General features: G+C 57.4%; 1 protein-coding gene across 7 annotated transcripts in view; it reads right to left on the bottom strand.

Annotated features, from left to right (window-relative positions):
- The window catches only part of RBFOX3 (RNA binding fox-1 homolog 3), a 528,100-nt gene that overhangs the window by 21,065 nt on the left and 487,532 nt on the right, over positions 1-19,503 (bottom strand). For all 7 annotated transcript variants that reach the window (XM_034943025.3, XM_063599441.1, XM_034943026.3 and 4 more), the window contains one exon: positions 5,042-5,296. In XM_034943025.3, coding sequence (XP_034798916.2) covers positions 5,042-5,296 — 255 coding nt within the window. The remainder of the gene's footprint in view (positions 1-5,041; positions 5,297-19,503) is intronic.

Below are 19,503 nucleotides of genomic sequence, written 5' to 3' on the forward strand. Positions count from 1 at the left end.
ACAGCAGGTGGGACCCGGCGGCTGTTGTTGGCACGGAACCAAGCTGTGCTGCTGCCGCACAAGATGAACCGGTTTTTGGAAAACCCTTCCTCGACAGCGCCGTCTCCCTTCGTTCCTCCAAAGACCTCCTAGGCACTCAGGCAAGGACCTGCCTTGGTGAGCCGCTGGTGGGCAGCCAGTCAGCCTTGGAGGAGGGGTTCTCTGCGTGTGGTCTCAACCTATCCACTGGGAGTGTCTGCTTCAGAGCCTGGTGGCACTGGTGGCCCCTCCTTGGGTGAAGCTGTTGGCTCCCACGTGGCATTTGAAGAACACAGGATTTCAAGCCCCTCCTGATCTGGCCTCTGCACTGTGGCACGGGCAGCCGACTGATGCCTCGTCCACTCCCACCTCCCAGCCTGGGTAGGGGCATCTCAGCTGAGCCTCACTGTGGCGTTGCTTTGGGGACCAGCACCTCCTCTCTTCTGCCTTTCTCAGACCAGCGGCCAGCCACGGCCTACCCCTCACCCCTTCCATAAGCTGTGAGAGCCAAGAACACAGTGACCGAGGGCTGCAGCTCCTGGCTGAGGGGAGAGGGCCTCGGCCAGACTGTGAAGCCTGTAGTTATAGATGAGGTGGTCCAAATGGAAGATCAGGGCAAGTGCGGGAGTTTCCGAGGAGGCTCAGGCCCGACGGACAGCAGAAAGGACAGAGGTTCATCCTGGGGCTGCAGGTCACTGGGCAGAGAGGCCTCCAGGGACCTGGGCACAGGCATCTATGCCTGCAGTGAAGCCAGGGGTGCAGAGCCCAGATCCCCAGCAGGCAGTGGGGGAGGTGCTGGCCCCTCAGGCATCAGGCCCTTGCGGCCCACGTGGGGTCCCCTCTGGCAGGTGGAGGAGCCCACGTGGGCTCTGGAAAACACCAGTCTCATCCCGTCTCCCTCTACCTGGCTGGCCCTCCACAGTGACCCTCCGTGCTTTGTCTGGCATTTTTTTTATCTGCGTGCTAATCTCTCTCTCTTTTTCTCAGAGTTTTGCTCTGTCGCCCAGGCTGGAGTGCAGCGGCGTGATCTCGGCTCACTGCAACCTCCACCTCCTGGGTTCGAGTGATTCTCCTGCCTCAGCCTCCCGGGCAGCTGGGATTACAGGCATGAGCCACCATGCCCGAATAATTTTTGTATTTTTGTAGAGACAGGGTTCCACCATCTTGGCCAGGCTGGTCTGGAAGTCCTGACCTCGTGATCCACCTGCCTCGGCCTCCCGAAGTGCTGGGGTGACAGGCATGAGCCAACGTGCCCGGCCCGTTAGCAAGCTGAGGGTCCCTTGAGCACAAGGACTCCCAAGGGCCCACAGTACTGGCACCTGCGTGACCCTGAGTGAGTGAATAAATGCTCCAGATGGTGACCCCTGCTGGGGAACACAGACCCTGGGGGTGACTCAAGATAGTGAGATGGGGTCCCCCGGTCCTTCCGCAGCCCCTCATCGCACTCTGTACCCTTTGCTGCTTTTGTCCAGAGAAGGCAGGTGACGTCGTGGTGAGAGGTGAGAGAAACGGAGCCTGTGTGCAGGTGTGCGTGCCCCTCGTGGGTTCTTGTCACATGTCCCTTCCCATCACGGATGAGCAGAGACGCCCCTGCCCCACCAGGAAGGAGCCTCCGTATTTCTGGACGGTGAAAAGAGGTGTCCTGCTCAGAGGGGAGGAGCCTTCCTGGGGAATGATGTAGCTGGAAAGTCACTGGGGGGTGGTCGGGACCCACCCGAGGGTATCGAGACCACAAAAATCAGTGCACGCTCCGCCTTCTGTGGGAAGTCTCAGTGTCGGTGAGGGACCGGTGGCCCCCAGGAACCCCATGTTTCTCTCTGCAGGGTCAGCTGTGCTTCTGTGACTAGGGGTTGGGGGGTGCATCCCACCTGGGTGGTGGAGGTGTCGGGAAAGGCCCTGAGTTGGATGAACACGGACTTCCCACCAATTCCTGGCTGGAAACCCTCCTCGGGGGAGGAGGAGCAGGAAGAGGCCTCGTGGTTCCAGAAATTCCAGGAAGGCCTTTCCAGAGCTGGGGCCCAGGCTGTCTTTGAGGGTCCTGGGGTGGAGGAGACGGGGAGGTCTGAGGCATGGGGATGGGCTGCAGGGGCCACTGCTCTCTCCCATTGACGCCATCAGCCCCAGGTCCTAGAACGGAACAGGCTGCCTGTGTGGGCCCCCGGGCCTGGACAGGACCCAGCCGTCTAGGGGCCGGCTCTGCCACAGCTACCAGTGGGGTGGGTGATGTGGGGGCTGGACAGGCACTCCGAGCTCCCCCTCTCCACTGCCCTGGCCACACCAACTGCCAGGGCAGCCCATGCTCACCAGCAGAAGGAAGTCCCCTTGGGCGAGAGGGCGGGAAGCCCCAGTGGCCTCTGGGTGGCATCTGGGTCCAGGGAGCATCCAGGGGGTTGTGTGCCCTGACCTGGTGCCAACCTGGGCAGCAGGCTCTCGGGGGGGGGGGCCTGGGTAGGACTTCAGGGATGGTGGGGAAGGAAGAGACCAGGGTACTTGGTGGCTGCACACGGGCCCTCGAGTGCCCCGGGAGCTCAGGAAGACACTCTGACCTAGGCAGGTCTGGACCAAAGCTCTGAACTCATCCCACCTCCTATCCCGAAGATCTAGACCACAATACCAGGCTGCTTGGGGCAGGGCCAAGGGGAGGCTCGAGTGAGCTGAAAGGGCCCTGCTGATGACCCAGGGACAAGGTCTGGGGACACCTGAGCCAGCAGGGAGGCGTTCGGCCTTCAGCTGTGAGTGCTGGGCAGCCTCTGGGAGGAAGGAGCTCCTGGAATCTAGAACACCCTCTCCAGCTGCCTTCCAAGGTGGGAAGGCTCTGCATGAACAAATACTCCAAGGTTGGGGAGCGCATGGCCTCCGAGGCGGCCCAGGTCTTTGTTCTTCGTGGGGCACCACGCCGATGCCGTAACTTCTGCCTGCAGCCCTGCCCTGGGTGCAGGTCATGGAGAATGACTCTCTCCTCTGGGTCCCTGGATGAAAGATCTGCAGACCATGACCCTGAACCCTTTGCCAGACCTGAGAGACCCCAGCCTGAAGAAAGGAAGGTCAAGGCCGTCTGTCCATCCTCTGGGCTCTGGGTGCTTCCCACCTGGACACGCTTCCTGGGAGGCTCTGGAGGCTAATAACTGGGTGGTGAGACTCCCATCCTCCTAGTTGGAGAGTACTTCACTGGATGCAGCATTCACCTTTTCAGCAGCTGCTGCTCACTCGGGGATTCACTCCATGGTCTGTGGACTCTCACGGGCAAGCCAGACCCAAGCCAGCCTCTGTTTCTGACTTTCCTGTCCTTGCGTGGCAGGAACTAGGGGACAGGGCTGGGTCCTTTCTTCTTTGTAGCCTCAGTGCCAATTCGGTGCCTGGAACACGGCAGGTGCTCAGCAAATGTCTGCCGAGTGAAGGAAGACTTTGTGTGTGTCCTGGTAGGCTGTGTCTGGGGGCCCCAGGTGTCCAGGAGGCATCTGGCCTCGGTTCTGTTGTTCAGTTAGAGCACTAGGTCCGTCCCCAAGCTGTGTTATCTGTGTGTCTGACCCTCCTGCTTCTGGTTTTCTTCTGGGACGAACCCCTGAGGCTCACCATGAGAGACCCCCTCGTCTGTCCATAAGGTGGCTGTCAGAGGTTTGAGCAGATAAGCTGTGTCTACTGGAGTCAGTCAGAAGGAGACCCAGCCTGCTCTAGCGTGACTTGTTTATGGTGAACCCGGCTTGGCTCCTGGGATCATCTCTGTCTTTTCTAAGCACACGCAGGGCGTGGGTTTGATGAATAAGAACCAGAGCAGACAGGGAAGCTTGGCCCCTGCTTCTACCACCCTGGGGCCTGGCCTTTTCCATGTGTGTCCTGTGGCTGTAGGAACCCTGGGTATCCGGATGCTGGGGGCGCTGGAAAGGCTGATGGCCTCGGGGCAGATTTGGGCTGGGCGGGGCTCCAAGCAGGGAGGAAAGGCACCGCCTGGGTGCCAGATGAGGGTCGGGTCCAGCCGAGGAGGTGGCTGGGTGGGCTCTCTCGGCAGAGGGCCTGGGTGACGCTGGAGGAAGCCCCTGCCCACACGTGCACCGGGGGAAGGCTCCTATCTGCGTCCACGCAGCACGCTGGGAGCCAGGCTGGACGGCAGGAGGGCTGAGGCAGTAGGGAGGGGGACCCCCATTGGGAGCCGCCGGGGCAGTGCCACTCCCGGGCAGTGCAGAGAGCTCTGGCCTCCTGCCCAGCCCCGCCAGCTAGCACATCCAGCGTCTGGGACAGGGCCAGTGGGGACAGTTGGATGAACCTGGAGCCCCAGAGCAGGGGCAGGGGAGGCACATGGAGATCTCAGTGGAGGGGACCAGACAAAAGGAATAGGCCGGCTGGGGCTCTGGGGGGTGGGTGGAGGCAGGGCCTGGTTTTTGTACCCAGAGCCCACTCCAGGCCAGTCGCTTGGTCACTCCCTGCTGGCTCTCTTTGCTCTCAGGAAATCTGAGAAGTGAGGGCTCAGCACTTTTGCCTGGGAGCTGCATTACAACCACATAATTGAAGCTATCTGATTGGAGGCCAGCCAAGCAGGTAGATTACAAGTGATTAGAAATGATAGGAGGGCCTGCAACCCGAGGCAGCTCGGAGGGCCCTGGGCCACCTCCACGGCTCTGCCTCTGCCCTCCGCCCGTCTCCTTCACTTTCCACTAACAGGTCTCTGGCAGCGAGGACACCTCCCAGCTGGGGTGAGTGTTTGCTCGAAGCAGGGAAGCCAGGCCCAGGCGGCTGGAGGACGGTGGCTGCCACCCCACCCCTAGGTGCCCGGCCATTCCTCCAGATGCCTGCTCATCACAAAGCTCCTTGGCGCCGGGGGTCGAGCAGGGGCTGGAAATGCCTTCACTGGGGGTGACTTCTGGCCCAGGAGCCCCGTAAAAGGCCTGCCCTCCACACACAGAGGCCCTGCCCAGGCCCCCCACCCACCCACCTGGTACACCTCATCCCCTTCTGGGCCACCCTTCTTCTGGGTGGGTGCTCCTCCCTGAAGCTCCAGGGCTGGGCCTGGGGTCGTGGGGGCCCTTACCGGCACTGTCTGGGTCCCGGCGATGGGCTGTGTGCTGGCCTCGGAGCCTGGCTGCTCGGGGTGGGTCTGTGCTGGTGTGTACAGGGTCATGCCATGCTCTGTGGGGACCGGGGTCTGGCCGGAGTAGTCCTGCGTGGGGTGCGGTGGGGGCGGGGCGTACTCGGCAGGGATGCCGTTCTGTGGCGGAGGGGGGTACTGGGCGGGGGGGTAGGGCTGGGCCATCGCTTCAGGCGGAGCCGTGGCGTCCTGATCGCTCTGTGGAAGGAGAGAGAGCAAGGCCTGGTTAGAATCTTATCCCCTTCCCGGAGCCCCTGAGGATGGGGCCTTGTGGCTGAGCAGAGCTTCTCCAGCAGTATTTTCAGCAGCCTTTCCCCGGCCCCTCCAAGGGGGGCTCGCCGGCATGGGCACCAGCTCAGAGCAGGAGGGGGTGCTGTGCTGGGAATGCCGGGGAGCCTGGCTCTGGAGTCAGACACCCCTGGAGTTCAGCCCATTTACTCACACTTGTCAGACCTGGGTACAAGAACAACTGAAGGGTTTTTGTAAACTACCTGATTTTAAAAAAATTAACCATTTTAAGGTAACTGTAGGCTCATGCAGCTGTAAGAAGTAACACAGTGATCTGTACACCTTGTAACCAGGGTCCTCACGGTAACATCCATAAAACCACCACCAGCAGGATACTGACATGGATTCACACAACACACAGAATGTTCCAGCAGTATGAGGACTACTGCTCTTCCCCTTTTAGAGCCAACCCATCTCCTTCCCACCTCAAGAATTTTAAGCCTTGACAGGTGGATCACCTGAGGTTAGGAGTTCAAGACCAGCCTGGCCAACATGGTGAAACCCCATCTCTACTAAAAATACAAAAATTAGCGGGATGTGGTGGCACGTGCCTATAGTCCCAGCTACTCGGGAGGCTGAGGCAGGAGAATCACTTCAACCTGGGAGGCAGGGGTTGCGGCGAGCCAAAATCGCACTATTGCACTCCAGCCTGGGTGATGAGAGCGAAACTTCTTCAAATAATTTTAAGCCTCAGTTTTGTCATTGGAAAGCAGAAGTGAGAGGGCGCTGCCCAGCCCGCACCTGAATCCCTGGAAGTGACTGTGCAGAAGCTGAACTCAGGGCCTCCTGCCTCCCCTGCCAGTGATGGCCATGACAGTGAGGTGTGTCGGGGGGCAGGGAGGGTTCCAGCCTCTGTGTCAAGGATCTCTGAGGAGCTCTCAAAGATCTGTCTGTGCCCCCTCAAAGGCCTGCTGCCCCAAGCGGGGAATACTGCTCCTGCAGCCACTCTCAGAGGCTCTTAGAAGCCCAGGCCCTTGGGCAGGACCCCAGCAGCAATACAGGGCAGTGGTTGTCAAAGTGGCCTGGGCCCACAGCATCAGCAGCACCTGGGAGCTTTTTGGTGGGCAATGCAGGTTCCAGGGCGCACCCCAGGCCTCCTCCAGCAATCTGCGTGCACTGAGAACCACTGACCTAGGGCCTGAGAAGCAGCCCTGGTGGGAAGCCCTTATGACCCCAAGAGGAGGGCTGGGGTCTTTCACAGTGCCAGAGAGCAAGGTGCAGGCGGAGGCGGCAGAGGGAAAGGGGCTCCGGCCTCCTCCACTCGCTGTCCTCCACTGCAGACACAGCCTGGGGCCCAGGACCCCCTGAGCAGGCGAGGCACTCGCCCCCCAGGAGTCTGTGGTGAGAAGGCCCCACTGCCTGGAAGGACAGATGCCGCCTCTGCCTGGAGCAGCCCAGTGTGTTAGGACCTCTGCTCAGATGTGGATGGGTCTGACACTCACAGCCACCCTGGCAGGGACAGGCAGGAGTCCGCGTCCTTGCTGAAGGTGGGGTTTGCGGTGGGGAGGAGGAGCGCCCAGCAGGGAAGCGGCTGCTCACCTCCCTCACCTGCGCCTCCACCCCACGCTCCCATCACCCGCGGCCACGCACGCTTTGTTCACACCACACACGTTAGTTTAGTGAGCACCTACTAGGTGCAGGCAGAGGCGGGGGGCTGCCCTCGCAGGGCGGTCTTTCTCCCGCTTCCCTCCACACCCACACATCCCCCTCTGCCGGGCTCCTGTGTTCTCGGCCTCTGGGCAGTGCCTCCCCTGGCTAAGGAGGAGCCCCTCATGTGCCCATGCTCCCTGCACAGGTGGATCTGGCATGTCCACCTCTGTCCTGCCTCCCCCACCCCTGGCCTGTCCTCTGCATCCTTCATTCAGTTCCTACAAATCCACTCAACAACTGTTGATGGGGTACCTGGGGTGTGCCAAGCCCATGCCAGGGCAGGGGCTGTGTTGGCAGCAACCCCGACAGCCCCTGCTCCCTGCTGGTGGGGCCTGCAGTCCAGCGGGAAAGGAAAGCTTCAGAAAACAATGACCCGATGTCAAACCATTGTTACAGCACTGGGGGCTGCAAGGGGCCTGGCTGCACCAGGGAGGTGGCCCCAAGGGACGGTCCAAGGCTGGGTGTTCTGCTTCAGACCCGGCCACCCCCTCCTTCTGTTTATGGCCCCAAACCCTCTGCCCGGGGGCCCAGCAACCTAGGGTGGGTGCGCATAGCTGGAAGGGTGGAGCCCGGGCAACCCAGCCGTGCCCTGCTCCCTGAAGCCCCCAGTGCCGGCCGGCCCTGGGCTCTGCAGCGGGGGCCGTCTCGGTGCTCGCCACCCTGCGACAGACTCGCTGACTGGGAACCTAAGGAGCAGAAGTGCTGTCCTCCTCCCATCCCCACCCCTCCACAAAGCCAGCTGGCTCCTTCCCTCTCTCTGCAGACTCTGAAACTGGGGCGACATTCAAGCTCCTCAGCCACGGGAGGGAAGCACACACGTGTGCATGCGTACACACTCGCGGGAGGTTCCAGGCTCATTGCCCCAAGGTAGCCGGTGAGGCCCCATCGTCCGTTGTTAGCAAACGTGTTGGTGACCGAGTCCAGTGGGAAGGGGTGGATCCATGAGGGAGGAGGAGGGGGAAGGAGAGTCGGGGCACCCAGGAGGGGTGGAGAGCATCTAGAACCCAGGATGGCCAGAGGCAAAATCAGGAAAACAGGAGCAAGAGAAAGTGTGGAAGGCATAGCGTGAGGGCCCTGCAGACACAGGGGAGATGAATTTGCTGATAAATATTTGATTAGAGCCTTCACCGCCTTGCACTGTCTTCCCAGCAACCCCCCCTCCACCTCCTCCAAGGCCTGAGAAAGAGTGGGCTCCTGGTTGGGTGCAGTGGCTTATTCCTGTAATCCCAGCACTTTGGGAGGCTGAGGTGGGAGGATTGCTTGAGCCCAGGAGTTCGAGACCATCCTGGACAACACAGTGAAACCCTCTCTACAAAAAATAAAAAAAAAATTAGCCAGGTGTGGTGGCACATGCCTCTAGTCCCAGTTATGTGGGAGGCTGAGGCAGGATCATCACTTGAGCCTGGAGGTTGAGGCTGCAGTGAACCAAGATCACACCACTGTGGTCCAGCCAGGGTGACAGAGGAAGACCCTGTCTCAAAAAAAAAAAAAAAAAAAAAAAAAAAAGAAAGAAAATAAAATAAAAAAGAAAGCGCAGCTCCTGTCCCATCTGCTTCCTTCTCACCCTACCTCTAACCCTCTGCAGGGCTCTAATCCCTGTCATTCAACTTGGGGCTGAATGACAGCTGCCAATCACTCTCACTTGAGGTTCTGCAGGGCTGAAGCCCAGAGCCCTGAGCTAACAAGTGACAGGCGAACCCGCCAACATAAAGGGGGGAGCTCCGGCAGTAGGTGCCAGATCTGAGGGCATCTGTGGTGGGCAAGAGGTCCCTAGCAGATGGGGACATTTTAGGGACATTTGTGACACTAGAATAAAACAGCATATTTGAGCCCACAGTGCTCCCTGCTTTTACAGATGCTCACTCATTGAGTGGACACTTCCCCCTTTCCCAGCTAATAAAACCGAGGTGTAGAGACAAAGTGATTTGCCAAACTAGTATGGGAGGACCCCAGAGAGCAGCACTGGCAGCCAGGATCCCAAACCCACCGTATGCACCTCCACATGGAATTGTAGCCCTGCCCAGGGTGGTTTGCAAGGGAGAGGAGGTTTCACAGCCAAGCATCGGGGTCTAGACCCTGCAATGCACGGGGATGGGCTCCAATGTCCCCTCTTAGCCACCAGGTGGTCCTGGTGACTGTCTGTCCTCTCTGCACAGGTTTCTCCATCTGCAAATGGTCACCATAGAGCCTGGACAGAGGAAATGCAGAATGAAAGCCAGCCAGTGTGACTCAGGGGGTCTTAGGGTGACAAGCAATATCCCTGCCCTGTGTGTCCTCCACAGCTGTGCTGGTGTGGCTGTGGTCCTGCAAGCGGCTCTCAGAGCTGGCTACACATCCCAGTCACCTAGAGAAGTGTCCACACCTGGGCCGCACTCCTGAACAACAGAGGCCACTTACAACCAATGTTTCCCAGGAGACTGACATGCAGCCCTGGTGGAGAGCCCCAGACCAGAAAAGCAAAGTGTATCAGGCCCATCCTGATAGGGTGCGTGAATGCCCAGCACACAGAAGGCTGTGCAGCCAGTATCTGTCCCATTGCTTCTCTTCTTCCCAGGTCTGCTAGGGTCAGAGTCAATGAGGGCCTGGGGTTGGGTGGTGTGAGCGGAGGAGTTCCTGCTGGGCTATGGGGCTTATCTCAGATGACCTCATGTTGGACCAGCTTGTGGAAGGATCTGGTTCCCCAGGGGACTGTACATTCTCAGAGAATGGGGACCACTTCACTCACCCTTTGTCCCCATATCCCTGCACTCAGCACAGCACCCTGTTCTACTCAGAAGAGTCTCAGTGTACATGAACGGGTGGATGTACGTATGTATGTATGTATGGATGGATGGATGGATGGATGGGAGGGGTACATGGGTGGGCAGGTGGGTGGATGGAAGGATAAATGGATGGTTGGATAGATGGGTGGATGGATGGATTAAAGGGTGGGTAGATGAGTGGATGGATCAGAAGGTGGGTAGATGGATGAGTGAATGGATGGATGGAAGCGTGGATAAATGGGTGGATGGCTGAATGAATGAGAGGGCAGATGGATGGGTGGGTGGATGGATGAGTGCATGGATGAATGGATGGGTAGATGGATGGGAGGGTGGATAAATGAGTGGATGGAAAGATGGATGAATGGATGGAAAGAAGAGTGGATGAAAGATTGGTGGGTGTGTGGATGCACGGATGAATGGATGGGTGGAGGGTTGGATGGACAGATGGGTGGGTGGTTGGATGGACAGATGGGTGGGTGGGTGGATGGATGGGTGGATGAATGGATGGGTGGATGGGTGGATGAATGGATGGGTGGATGGTTGGATGGACAGATGGGTGGGTGGGTGGATGGAAGGGTGGGTGGGTGGATAGATGGACAGATGGATAAATGGATAGATGGGTGGATGGATAGATGGATGAGTTTAAAGACCATGGATAAGTTGTTATCCTCCCTTCCTCTACAAACTTGCCCCCCTCTTCTATCATCACTTGTGCCTGGCAAAACTGGTAAGACCCAGCTCTTCCTGCTCCACTCCACAGCCCACACTGGGGCAGATAAACACAAAATCACCCTGAATGATTCATTCAGAATCCATGACCACCCCCTGCCATGGGCCAGGCACTGCCATTCAGCTCTCACAACCTGAATGTTGATTTCACCCTTCCTCCTCAACCTTCCAAATATTCTCCTTTATCCTCACTCTTGGTGAGACCTTGCTTCCTGTTTTCTAGGAAACAGGAGACAACATCCACATTCACCTGCCCACCTCCCTGCCTCGTCACCTACACCAGGCCCTCCCTTCTGTCCCCAGGGATGAGCATCGTGCTCCCAGACATGACCAACCACGTCACCTGTACACTAGAAACTAGCCCTTCTCACCATCATATGCTCACATCTCTGGCAATTCGCCCCTTGCACTCCACAGCCATCAATGTTTTCCTCCTGCCAGCACCCTGACAGGCTGCAGTCTCTCCCGTGACAGGGAAAGAAAACCCTCCTTGACACCATGGCTCCTTCATCCTACAAACTCAATTCACCACCTCCCTTAGAGCAAAACTTCCCAAATGAGTTGTCTATACCTGTGGCCCCAATTCCCTCACTCCCCTTCTCTCTTGATCCCACTCCAAGCCAGCGTTCCGAGGCACCATTCCCTGAAGCCACCTTTGTCAAGGTTTTTACATCCAGCATACTGAAAATGCAATGTGACCATTGCAATGTGACTGATGTGTCCAGTCCTTATCTGGTCTGGGCCCTCAGCAGCATTGGCCATAGTTGGTGGCTCCTCTATGTGGAGACACTTTTCTTGGCTGCACTGCCCCACTCTCAGTTGGTTCTATTTTACTGGAAGCTTCATCTGCATTGCTGATTCCTGTCTATCTCTCCAACATCTGGATACTGATGGGCCCCAAAGCTCAGAACTCGGACCTCTTTCTTCCCTGTCTATGCTGACTTTCTGAAGTTTTTGATTTAGTCTCCAAATTAAAAAAAAAAACATCTGTATGTTGACAATCCCAAAGTTTTATCTCCATCCTGGACTTCTCCCCAGAATCCCAGCGGCCCCTTGCAGTCTCCACTTGGACATCTGATACACTTTGGGGGTTTGACGTGCCCCCAAAGGGACCTCTGACCTCCTCCCCATTGCCCCCATCAAACCCATCTCTGAGGTCTTCCCCATCTCAGGAAACACCTGCCCCCCAGTCCAGCACATAGTCCTAATCTGGGGGTCACCCTTGACTTGGCTCTTTTGGCCCATACCCCACAAACAGTCCAGTAGCAAACCCCACAAACAGTCCAGTAGCAAACCCCACTGGCTCTGCCTCCAGCCGCCTTGAACCGCCCACTGCTCCCACCTTGGTCGGGCCGCCATCATCTCCTGTCTGGTCCTCCTACTTCCTCCCTGGCTCCTACACTCTGTCCTCTGCACAGTAGAACCCAAAGTCCTGAGATGGCCCCTCCCCCACCAGGGTCCTGCATGACCCCTGCTCCTGCTTCTCTCCTCTTGCTTGTCTACTCCAGCCACAAATGTCTCCGCTGTTCCTTGAACGTCTAGCTGCCACCTAAGGAATTTGGCACACAGGTGTATAAAAAGGTGCTCACCATCATTGATCATCAGAGAAATGCAAATCAAAACTACACTGAGATATCATCTCACCCCAGTTAAAATGGCTTACATCTGAAAGACAGGCAATAACAAATACTGGCGAGGATGTGGAGAAAAGGGAACCCTCATACACTGCTGGCGGGAATATAAATTAGAACAACCACTACGGAGAACAGTTTGGAGGTTTCTCAAAAAACTGAAAACAGCTGCCGTAGGATCCAGCAATCCCACCTCTGAGTATGTCCCCAAAAGAAAGGAAATCAGTATATGGAGGAGATATCTGCATTGCTGTTTATTGCAGCACTGTTTACAATAGCTAAGATTTGGAAGCAACCTAAGTGTCCATCAACAGATGAATGGGTAAAGAAAATGTGGTACAGATATACAACGGAGTACTATTGAGCTATAAAAAAAAATGAGGGCCTGTCATTTTCAACAACATGGATGGAACTAGACATCATTTTGTTAAGTGAAATAAGCCAGGCACAGAAAGACAAACATCGCATGTTCTCACTTATTTGTGGGGTCTAAAAATCAAAACAACTGAACTCACGGACACAGAGAGCAGAAGGATGATGACCAGAGGCTGGAAAGATGAGGGGGGTGTGGGCTGGGGGAAGGTGGGGATGGTTAATGGGTACAAAAAAGCAGACAGAATGAATAAGACCTGCTATTTGATAGTATAACAGGGTGACTATAGTCAATAATAACTTAATTGTACATTTAAAAATCACTGAAAGAGCATATTTGTATTGTGTGTAACAGAAAGGATAAATGCTTGAGAAGGTGGACACCCCATCTTCCCTGATGTGATTATCACACACTGCATGCCTGTATCAAAACATCTCATGTATCCCATAAATATATACACCTACTATGTACCCACAACAATTAAAAGAAAAACGAAAACCCTGCTGGCACTCCCCAACCCCTCTATCCCCAGCTCAGTTCTGCCCTTCCCCCTGAGTGCCTCCAGGTGTCCATGATCACCGTCTGCCTCTGCCCCCAGAACTAGTCAGGAGAACAAGGACTTTGTCCCTCCTGCTGCTGAATCTCCGGCATCCAGAGCAGTGTGTCACACACAGAGGGGACACGCTAACAACGGCCCTAATGGTTGGATCAATGCCCAAATGAAGAAAGACGTCTCCGTGGGCGTGCTCGCTGACCAAGCTCTAGTGTACCCCACACGTGCCATCTCATCAAATCCCCACAAGCCTGTAAGGCAGGCTCAGATGTCAGCCTTGCTCTGCAGATGAGGCTTGGGCAGCCATTCCTATCGCACCTGGCAGGCAGGCGGCAGGCAGTAAAGTTTGGCCAGCCCCCGCCTTCAGGGGCTATTGATGCAGGTGGGGACGTGCAGGAAACCCGGCTGTGCTGCAGGCCTGCTCTGTGTCCACTGCCTTGCGGCCATCATCTCATCTTTACTTACCGTTCCTCCATGTGGTCGGTACCACGAATGCCATTTTTACAGAAGGGCCAAGGTGCCTGCCCAGGGTCACAGAGCCAAGGTTCTCGCATAGACTGCCCCCTCCCACACACTCTACTGCACACACCCTCTTCAACGCAGCAGGCAGGGAAGCGCGAGATGAGTTGGCATGGAGGTGGCGGCTGGCTCATCCCAGCATGTGAGTGCCACTGGGCATGCTCTTTACAACTCCAGGTCTAGTGACCACTTTGGGAGTCTGAAATCAGCCCTGGTGGGAGCATTTACACCACAGGAATCGGCAGAGGCTGCACATCACACATGAGGGCTGGATTGGGATTTGTCACAGAAGAGAGGGTTGTTAGACATTTCCCAGCACACCACTGCCCACCTCCCTTCAATCACACAGCAAGGTGACCACCATGGCTGCCCTGGAGGCCTGAACGTGTGGCAGATAAATGACACTGAACGAGGCTGTCTGCAAAGACCGCACTCGACATTTTAAAATCAAATGCAATTCAAGCAACAGTTATGGAGCCCCTCCTCTGGGCCTGTATTTAGAGGTGAACGAGATGGGGCCTTATACACTAGAGAATTTCTGGTACCACAGGGAACTGACCATTCCCAGCCAGCAGCAGCAAGGGCTGGAAGGTGGTGAGCTCCATAAAGGCTAATGTCCACGTGTCTGGCAAAGGTGAACCAGGGGCCATGACAGAGAGGGATGGCACCAGCTCGGGTGTGGGGGCAGAGGGAAGGTGTTGCGGGGGTGGTGGCCAGGGCTGGCCTTGTAGGCAGGGCCAGGGCTCTGGGAGTGGCTGGCCTGCCAGGCCCGCTCTCCACCCCTTACCCCGCCTCTGCTCCATGAACCTGGCAGCCTGGCCTGGACCTGTAGCCCTGTGGCTTCCTGGTGACAGTGGGGGGTGGAAGAGGAGTGTGGGTCTGGTGTATTTGGTCCCCTGGTTGCCCACTGGGAGGCTGTCGTCGGCTGGCTCTGTCCTGGACCATGGTGGACTGACCTTGTCTCGGGGGGAGCCCAGTCCACGACTCTCCCCACTCCCTGGCTCTAGTCATTGCTTCCTCCATGCGCTCCTCCAGGCCTGGCGTGGTGATGGGTCTGTCGTCGCCAGTTCTGGGGTCCTGTGCTGTCCCTGGTGGTCCCTCCAACCCTGCCCTCTAGACACCTCCTTGAAAATAAACTCGTCTCCAATTATCCGGGAATGAGCGAGCCACCTGCTGCCTGTTGGATCCTGATGACATGACGGTGTGGGGTGAGGGCTTCCCTAGCCCAGGACAGGCAGGCAGGGCCCTGGGCAGGTTGGGGCTGTGGCTGACTGTCCGAGCCACAGGGCCTCACCTGGGCTGTGCTCTGGGTGTACATGTCCTTGGTCCCAGGACCCTGTGCACTGGCCCCACCACCACTTTGGGCCTCAGCAACTTAGTTTGTGGGATGGGGACAATGACTCATCTGCCTGGAGGCAGGGCCGGGCAGAAGCACCCTCCATCTTCCAGACCTAGAGCTGAGGACCCCCAGAGGTGTCTGCCCACGTCGCTGGCCCAGTGTTCTCTACCCGGCCTATCCCTTGGCCAATGTGCTCTCCGGTCCTGCCTGGTAAGGTCCCCCAGCCTGCGTGTGGGACAACGGGCCGGCAGGGCGCTCAGGGAGCAGGCGGCAAGGAGACAGGCTGGCCAATGGTCTGGCCATGGATGGAGCCCCTCCCGCATGGCCTGGCCGCCTTCCCTCGGCACAGCCCTTCCTGGCTCCCTCTCCTCTCGGGCCCTCCAGGACAATGAAGCTAATTGCCTTCAGACGGCTCCCGCCTGCGGGAAGGGCGCCGCGTGGCCCTGGGCCGGCGGGGCAGGCTGCAGTGGGAGTGAGGCTGGTGGTGAGGCTGGGCACCCGGCCATTTCTCCAGCACCTCTGGGCAAAGCCCATTCCAGGCAGAAATGGGGAAGGGAGGGAGGGGGAACGCCAGGCCCCATCCGCCGAGCTGTGAGGTGTGTCACAGCCTGTGCCACCCGTGCAGGTCACCTGCCTGCCCAAGAGGCGAGTCCACCCACCTGCAGATCTGTGCTGCCCTCACCCTCATAGCCACTAACACCCCCCGCACATTTAATTCTCCTGCTGACCTGCAGAGGTGGATGTCACAATCTGAGTTTCACAGAGGGGACACCGAGGCCAGCAGCTATGTGTTCCGTGAGCAGGAAAGCCCCTCGCCCCCTCCCCACGGTCTGGGACACCTCAGACTTCCTGGACGCGTCTGCCACATTCCCAGTTTGAATGCGGTTGGAACACAGACGTGTGAAAGTCTGGTGTGAGGAGGGGGCTTGAGGCTGTCAGCCCCACATATCCCTGTGATGGGGACCAGAACAGGACAGACGGATGTCCACTTCCGGAGTCTGGGGTGGGGGCCAGAGCCATCTCACCAAGAGCGTGTGGTGCCCTCATGTGGCAGGTGGCGATTCACAGGCAGGTACCCGATGTGAGCACCCCTGCCCGGCCCACAGCCCTCCCGAGATCCTGGAGGAATCTGGTGTTGGAAGGGGAGGCTGGTGACCCGGGGGCTGACCTCTGGCAGGTGGGGGTGTGGGTTCCAGTCCCTGGGGTCCCTGATGATGGCTGGATCAGGTGACCTCATTACTCTGACCTCCCCTGCCTGGAAGCAGGGGTGGTCCTGCCCTCCTCCCTGTCTATACACCCAAGGGCGTGCACACGAGGCCCCATCTCTCTGCATGCCAGGGAGTCTACATCCTCGTCTCTGGCTGCAATTGAGCACCTTGAACACTCCTTCAGTTCTAGAATCTTAGAACAGGTAGTTCCTGCAGGAGACACCCAGCCCAGCCCGCCAAAGTCTCCTCTGTTCCCTCCCTGACCGGCACCCCGAACCTCTGCTCAAACAAGCCTCCTGACCGGTGCTTTACTAACGAGGAGGCTCCTTCAGTCCACCTCAGAACAGCTCTGCCACTCACTGAGCTGAAATCTGCCTTCTGGAAACTTCCACCCGGCACCGGGCTTTGCAGGCATCCCACAGCCTCCTCTTCGCAGGCTGGTCCTCCAAGGACGCACAGAATCCACCTCTCCAGTATGTTTGGCTTGGGTGAGGCCTCCAGTTTCCTGAGTGGCCAACTGCTACCAGCTTTGCCCATCCTGGCTGCTCGTCAGCACGACTCCAACGCCACGTTCACTCCCAACTTACAGGTCAAGAGTCACAGGCAAATGGCTCTGGTTGGATGTGAATCCAGGCCAGCCTTCCAAATTATCACCCGACGTCACCATCATGCAGGTCCGGGTGCACCCTTCCTTCCTGAGGGGCTGGGAGCAGCTTCACTTCTTGATACCTGAGTGCAGAAAGGGGGGCTCCCCAGCTGTGCCTGCCCAGGTGGCCAGTTCAAGAGCAGAGCGAGTAGTTTCCACGAGCCAGAGGACAACCCAGAGATAACGCGTGAACAGGAACGACGAGAGGGAGACCAGAGGGAGAAGCAGGTGTCCGGAGCGGTGAGGGAGGAGAGGAGGTGGGAAGAACGGAGGAACAGAAGAACAGGCATTTCTAGACAATGCATTTGCTTCTATTTTCTCGCAGGTGATGCTCCTATTTTCTTTTCTTTTTTTAATGTGCATATTACAGGTCAAGGAAGTTTTAGGGAAAATAAAAGATTATCTAAAACGGATGAAGATTAAGCTGGAAAACATGATGATGTCAAGGGAAGGCCCAGGTGCCCCCGACCGGCGCCCTTGAGCCCCCGCATCAGAGGCCGGTTCCTATTGCTGATGTCACATCGTGTGCTGGGGTCGGGTCTGGTTCCAGGAAAGATGTCCTGCCATGATTAAAGCTGCACTGGGCTGGAACAGCACGAGTTATCTGGATATCTCCGAGGAGGGTGGAGCTGGCCCCACTCATAAGAGACCTGTGACCCCCGATCCCAGGAGGTTCGAGATGAAAGGCGTCTCAGAGAACATTCTGTCCACTTTGTCAAGGAGAAAACGGGCACCGGAGAGGCTGACTTGCCCCTGTCATGCTGCCCCCGTCATGCTGCTGGTGCAGGCAGGGAGCGCTGCTGTTCTGCATGTCTGCACCAGCAGGAAAGTGAGCAATGGCATGCGTGAATCTGCCCCCAAAATACACACCATGCGACCGCTCAGCACCAGGTTCTAGATGTCTGGGCACAGCAGCAGGTAGAGTCCTACCCTCAGGGAGCAGACTCCTGGCGGAAGCCCTCCCCAGCATTGGCTAAATTGGAGATGCATGATTCCATGCTCAGGGGTCCCCCACTTGGCCTCTATTATGTTTGGCTTGGTTGAAACCTCCGGTTTCCTGAGTGGCCAACTGAAGGCTGGGCATGTCCTCCTGGCATTGAGCATTTGCTTCAGTGACTCCTAGAGAGGATCCCCCATGTGTGGATAAGGGGGGGACTTTGCTTCCCAGAAGCACAGAAGCAGAAATAAACCATCGTGAGCGTTTTCTACGACCCACTGAGGTCCCAGAAGCAGGTTTTCCCCAGGTGCTTTGTGGACCCAGGATCCGCCAGGGCTTTCCCAGGATGGAGGTCACAGGTGGCAGGGGGACAGGAGGGCCCATGCAGCCACAGCTCTCTCTCCTGTACCAGGTTCCTGCCTTCAGACTCAGCTGCTTCCTCCGCCCAGAAACAGGCCACCTCTACAGCTCACAGGCTCCTAACTCTAAGGTCTGTGGCTCCGGCTGGACTGGGAGAGTGAGCCTCCCTGCCGGATGAGAGCAGAGGCCCCTGACCAGCATGGAACACCCCCAAAAGCCAGGTCGTAGCCAGCAAGGTGAGAAGCCTGGGAGCCGGGGCTGCCTGCCCCTGCTCCTGTGGGGACTCCTGCTGTGCCAGGATGGGCAGCTCAGGAGACCTCTCACTCCAGGGCAATCTCATGCCTCCTTATCAGGAGCTCTTTGGGAGTCATCCCCAAGGTGCAGGATGTACAGAGGGGTCCCTGCAGGTACTTTAAAGCCAGAGACCTTGGTGCATGGCCCTGTTTCAGCAGAGGTGCTATTGCAAATGCCTCAGGCCAGAGTGAGGCTATGATCACAGTGAAGAAACCTCTGGTGGTGCTTTGCCACCTGAGCCCACCTGAACTTTCCAGAACCTCAGCAGTGGAGGGTAGCACCCAAGACCCCGAGACCCTGAGCACAAGTGCTTGCGCTTCCATCACTGAGTCCCCAGGGGCTGACACAGTTCAGGCATATAGCAGGTGCTCAGTAAATGCTGAGTGATGCTGCTGCTGCTGCTGCTGATAGAGTAGTGACGGACGGTGGCTGAAGGCTTACGAATGCCCAGCACTGGGTGAAGCACTGAAAGTACATTATTTCATTTAATCTTCAATGCACTAAACTGGCATTCTTGATGCAAGGAAAGAAACTCAGAGTGGGGAAGTTACTTGCCCAAGCACACACATCCAGGATGTAGCAGACCTGGGATCTGAACCCAGGCCTGTTTGATCCTGGAACCACCTGCTGCTACCCGACAGGTATGGACTGCTTTCCAATCGGGAGTAAGAGGGTGTGCCCTAGAGACCCAGGGGAGGAAGGAGCGGTGGGCAGCAGGACAATGCTCTCCCCTTCCCCAAGCCCCCCAGGCTCCTGCTGAGCCAGCTGTCCAGGCTTCCTGAGTTCATTCTAACCTAGCGACCAACCAGGGTTTCCTCAGCCCCTGATATGGACCCACCTCTGTGCTTGACACTGTCCTTCAAGGTGCAGAGGACACCATAGCCTCTGTAGGGGCTGACTCAGGACCTCCCCTGCCCCAATGGGGAGAGGCAGTGGTGTGCTGGTAACATTAACAACTGGCTCCGTGGGGAAAAGCCTGCTTGTGGCGTTTGCCAATTTCCCTGGTGTAAATACTCCCACCATTGCTGGTTCTAAGCTACCAGCCTGAAATCTCTGAAGGTGCAGCTGGGAAGAGATACTTACAGTCCAGAGCTTATATGACACCCCAGCCCATGC

Source organism: Pan paniscus, chromosome 19, assembly GCF_029289425.2.
Source record: "Pan paniscus chromosome 19, NHGRI_mPanPan1-v2.0_pri, whole genome shotgun sequence".
In the NCBI taxonomy this organism is placed as follows: Eukaryota; Metazoa; Chordata; class Mammalia; order Primates; family Hominidae; genus Pan; species Pan paniscus.